This window comes from Coptis chinensis, chromosome 2 (assembly GCF_015680905.1).
Source record: "Coptis chinensis isolate HL-2020 chromosome 2, ASM1568090v1, whole genome shotgun sequence".
Lineage (NCBI taxonomy): Eukaryota > Viridiplantae > Streptophyta > Magnoliopsida > Ranunculales > Ranunculaceae > Coptis > Coptis chinensis.
This window is the reverse complement of record NC_141457.1, coordinates 53,422,987-53,428,301: the sequence shown is the minus strand read 5'-3', so window position 1 is coordinate 53,428,301 and position 5,315 is coordinate 53,422,987. Positions and strand designations below refer to the sequence as shown.

Sequence of the window (5,315 nt, the reverse complement as noted above, 5' to 3'; positions counted from 1 at the left end):
CCAAGTGTTAAATTTGATGTAAATTTAGACATTTACACATGATACAACAAAGAGGTCAGATTCTACAACAGCAAAAGGTGCTGGTTGCATCAGATATCTTGAGGGCAGTCTACATACTAAGGAAACCTTATAAGAGCACATTGGTATTGTGTCAATATACCAACATTTGTTGAAAAACTACTCGGTCAATTTTCATACTTGGTATTACTCATGTGTATAGGAAGGCTAATTAATAGAGCTGCATAAATATCATGAGTTCCCAAATATCATTTGGCTTCATTAGCTAAGGAGTAAGGATTGACCATGTAATTGCCTTCATTGCATCCCATGACGACATCAACGCTAATAACTTATTGTTGACGACAAAAATGGATGTGTATTTATTTTAGAACTTAATGTAGGTAGAGGTGTAGAGGCGTAGAGGTCAGCCATAACGTCATTTCTATTGTAAAAAATAATTTTATGGCATTGTTGTACTGTTTGCGTGGTGCAAACAGAAAGACAAAGGGCGCTGATGCTTTTTTAATTAATTTATCTAAGTAGGTTGGTGGAACTTAGTTAAGTTTGTCTACGAATTGCTGATAGAAAATAGTTAAAGAAAATTAAAATGACAATTCTCCACAACTGGCTAAGATGCCCATCCTCGAGAGTTCTTACTTCTTAGACATTCCAAAAACACCCAAAAGGCCAAAATTCCAATCCTTCAAAAGATGCGAAAAGCAATTTATAATCAAATGGTGATACGGGTTCAGTTTAATTACGGGAACGGACTTTACCAATCACATACAAAAATATGTCAGGAGTCCCATACCGGCAGACCATATGGAAGCATTTGTTGGAACTCATGGACTTGTGTAAACTTAATATAATGGTCCTCCTTTACCAAAAAAAATATATAATGCAACTCGGGAGCAGGTTTCCCCACAAATAATGCAACTTTACTATTGTGTATATCGTGAAATAGAGATGAGGATGGGATTGACGGTACTCCATGCAGTCTGCTACTCTGCTTGGCTCCATAAAGACATCGGAATGGACTTTATTTATCTTGTAATATAGGAGAAACATTGGGTCCACTCCAGTAATGCCTAAACCTCAACTCCCGCAAATTATTGGCAAATTTTTTTATTTGCAAAAATGCAAGCGGTTTTGTAGTATCAACGTCTAAAAAATGATTTATATATTGCAACTCACTTTTAGATATTCTCGTCTACAAAGGCTTTCCACTCTAATAGACTACACTTCATACATTAATCTCTTATTCTCTCATTTTCTTTGTCTCTTTAAATTGTTCTAATAATATATTCAAGTAGTATTTTATCTAGCTCTTTTTCTACTAGAAGTAGAAACTGGCAAATTCCTAGTAGACCTCTTAACGATACTAAGTAATCCGCACCTCGAATTTGCTTCTCTATATATACACATGAACTATAGTCACACGTTCCAGCTGTTGCATTAGGTCCCACATCTCCAGCACTTCATTTTCAACCATCCAAAGCATCGCTTCCTTCTTGTTAAGGATTTGAACAACAATTCTTGAGTTTGATGCTACTTTGATGTTTCGAGAGCACTTTCGTACCCCAATTCTCAAACCATTTAAGATTGTTTTTAATTCCTGGTGAAGAACCGATAGCATACCTCCTTGTTTTGTATAGCACAAAAGAACTATGCCATATTGATCTCTATAAATTCCTCCATTGCTAGCACTATCTGAAATTATTGGCAAGTTTGTGCCAAACATAACACATCTACAAGATTTGTGAACTAGACATGTTTTGGTTGGTAGCAAATGTCAGGGCCAAAAATATCGGCCTATATTTTGATATATCGGTGATATATATTGGAAATCAGGTACCTGACATGGATATTTTTTATATTTCAGGTCCCAATATTAAACAATTTTTAAACCGATATATATCTTAATATCGACTATAATTTTCAACATATCTGATATAAATCTTTTGACTTTTGGCCAATTTATTTGACTGTTTGACCAATATTTCCAATATATATATCAATATATATCGGTAATATATCGATATATCTTCGATATATATATATATATATATATATATATATATATATATATATATATATATATATATATATATATATATATATATATAATTCTCAAACCATTTAAGATTGTTTTTAATTCCTGGTGAAGAACCGATAGCATACCTCCTTGTTTTGTATAGCACAAAAGAACTATGCCATATTGATCTCTATAAATTCCTCCATTGCTAGCACTATCTGAAATTATTGGCAAGTTTGTGCCAAACATAACACATCTACAAGATTTGTGAACTAGACATGTTTTGGTTGGTAGCAAATGTCAGGGCCAAAAATATCGGCCTATATTTTGATATATCGGTGATATATATTGGAAATCAGGTACCTGACATGGATATTTTTTATATTTCAGGTCCCAATATTAAACAATTTTTAAACCGATATATATCTTAATATCGACTATAATTTTCAACATATCTGATATAAATCTTTTGACTTTTGGCCAATTTATTTGACTGTTTGACCAATATTTCCAATATATATATCAATATATATCGGTAATATATCGATATGTACTCGATATATATATATATATAGGGGATGGTTATACTAACTCCACTTTATCGTGACTTCAAAGTTACTCCACTTCTAATAGTGGACTTATAAGATGAATTGAGAGCTAATTTTTTGTAGAGATATACATAATATGATGAAGAACGCCCCCACAAAAAATCAACTTAATTGAATATGTTTAATCTTGTCAAAAGTTATACCGAAATTAAACAAATATAGGCCGTTGGATAATTTCAAAACATTATAAATGATATTTGACGAGGTTGTACATCTTCAAATGAATTGATTTTTTGTAAGGATAATCTCTATTATGTAGATAACATCTCCACAAAAAATTAGCTTCTAATTCATTGTATTTAATGGTAGAGTTTGTTTGGAGTAACTTTAAGTGGAGTTCATATAACCATCCCCACACACACATATATATATATATATATATATATATATATATATATTGGCCGACATAGAAATATTGGGTCTTGGCATATGTAGCCAATTCATATACACCAGTATAAAAATTTTAGGTAAGGCTCATGATCCATGGGAGCTTCTAAGTAGAACCTAATTATCAAATAACCCTAATCAGTGTATTACCTAACAGAATTACAAAGTTTTAGGAATGGCGGTCATTAAATGCAGGACCCGGTTTTTCACGCCAAATTCAATACTCATAACAAAACCAACGAATACACCACCTCACTCCACAATCCACACTGCTGTTCTCCATCCACATCCTAATTTCTTTTCATCCTCACATTTCCCTCTCAAAAATAAAATAAAAATGGAAGGTGTCTATACTAATATCTACAAGGGTATCAAACGCTACTGGAACAGAAAAAACTACCAGCGTCTCAATGGGTCAGGGTCACGTCGCCAGAATCGGGTCGAGCTAGCGGGTTTGGGTACAAACCGGAGAAGAAGACGCTTTTGGCGGATCAAGATCACACCTAAGCTCCGGATTTTGAGTTTCAGCTCGGCCAAAAAGGTGTTAATCCGTCTTAGAGACTCGTACGTTAATATGATGATTGGTGTAGCTAACTCAACTAGTTTGAGCGCTGCAGCAGGATTTGGTGGTGCTGTTGGTAGTGGGCAAGTTGGTTATGGGATCAGAAGGGACCCGTTGAAGGAGTATGATGAAAAAGTGATCGTGGAGATTTATAAGTCGTTAATGAAGCAAGGTCAATTGGTGCCTCATGGTGTAGGCATTTCTGCCCCTGGGCTTGTTTGCAGATAATGGGTAGCAGCACATTTATCTTTTTTTTTATTTTGGGTGCTCAACTTGTTATTTGTATTATTTCTTGTTTTGATGAGTGAATTTGTTTGTTGTATCTGTTCGTTGTCATTTTAATTGATCTTATATGTAGTTTATATAGTAGTTATTACTCATTTGAATAGATCGCTATCGTGTAATGATCATCTTGGGCATTTGGTGTCAATTATTAGGTCCCATAAGGCATAGGCGTTTTTTTGTTTGGTAATCACAAGGCATTAGCCCATACGCCGTTAGAGCATCTTTATCAGTCCAACAAAAAAAACACCAAAATTTTGAACAAAAAAAACACAAACCAAAAAAACACCAAACAACTTCAGGAGTAACATCAAAAACACCAAAGAACTTCCACGCGGTTTTCTTAAAACCGCATAATCGAAAGTTCCCAACCGACAAAGCCCAAAGCCCACACGGTTTTGTTAGAAACCGCTAGCGGTGTTCTGAACACCGCGTGCTACTTCTATATAAACAGCTCCAAAGCCGTGCGGTTCAGTCATTTTCACCTCTTCTCACAATCATAAAACCCTCTCCTTAGTTAAAAAAAAAAACAAAAACCTACCTAAACTCTTGAAATTTTATATGGATTTCTTTGAACCTTTCGACGATGATAATTGGCAGTACACACATGACATTGGTGATGGGGGAGAAGACAGTGGGGGAGAAGAACCCGAGGATGTCGTGCCGACTGATAGACATCCGTACGTACTGGAGTATCAGATAAACGACTTCGATTGGCAATTTACACCTAGAGAAGCACTTGATATGGAAGTTGTGTCTTCTACACGTGATACAAAACACGCGTGTCGAAAAGTGATGGCTAATAATTCGGGTAATTAATTAGTTTTGATTAAATATTTTGAATATTAATTAGTTGAGTTGGACCAATTAATTATTTATCTTATCGCATTATTTTTTTTTAATATAAAGATGTTGTTGACTCACCGAAGTTAGATCGGGCTTTACTTGGTGTTAGAGAGTGGTGGAAGGTTATTAGGAGTTTAGATGAGTTTGTACATATTAGAGATAGTATTTTGTATACACCTTTGGGTATTTTGATTGATACGGATTATGAGAAGGCCGATTAGGCGTGGTCATAGCTTTAGTAGAAAGATGGTGGAGTAGAACTCATACATTTCATTTTCCTTGTGCGGAGTTAGGGTTCACACCACTAGACTTCACTATGATTTCGGGTTGAGTATCGGTATATAGCCAACCGATACCTTTTCATACACATTATGAGAATATGGATAGTATGCTTGTGAGTTTTTTCGTTTTGGGTGCGGATGCTTATGATTTTTCGGGATTAAGCTATCTCATATTAAGATCGCATATATAGAACCCTCTTGCATCCCCGATACACCGGCGGAGTTAGCTTTGATCGTTTCTACCCGGGTAGTGGGGTCGACGTCGATATGTTAGGGCTTTTTGATGTTTTTTATTGGGCATGTTTTGTTTCCCA

At 35.1% G+C, this 5,315-nt stretch overlaps 1 protein-coding gene across 1 annotated transcript; it reads left to right on the top strand.

Moving 5' to 3' along the window:
- Window positions 1-3,367: 3,367 nt before the first annotated feature.
- LOC147516576 (uncharacterized) lies at window positions 3,368-3,820 on the top strand. The gene has a single exon (XM_086593318.1). The coding sequence runs from the start codon at window positions 3,368-3,370 to the stop codon at window positions 3,818-3,820; it is 453 nt and encodes a 150-aa protein (XP_086449444.1).
- The last annotated feature ends 1,495 nt before the right edge of the window (window positions 3,821-5,315 follow it).

What these genes read in the sequence shown, in the direction of transcription:
- LOC147516576 (XM_086593318.1), top strand. Translation starts at nt 3,368, where the DNA reads ATGGAAGGTGTCTATACTAATATCTACAAGGGTATCAAACGCTACTGG.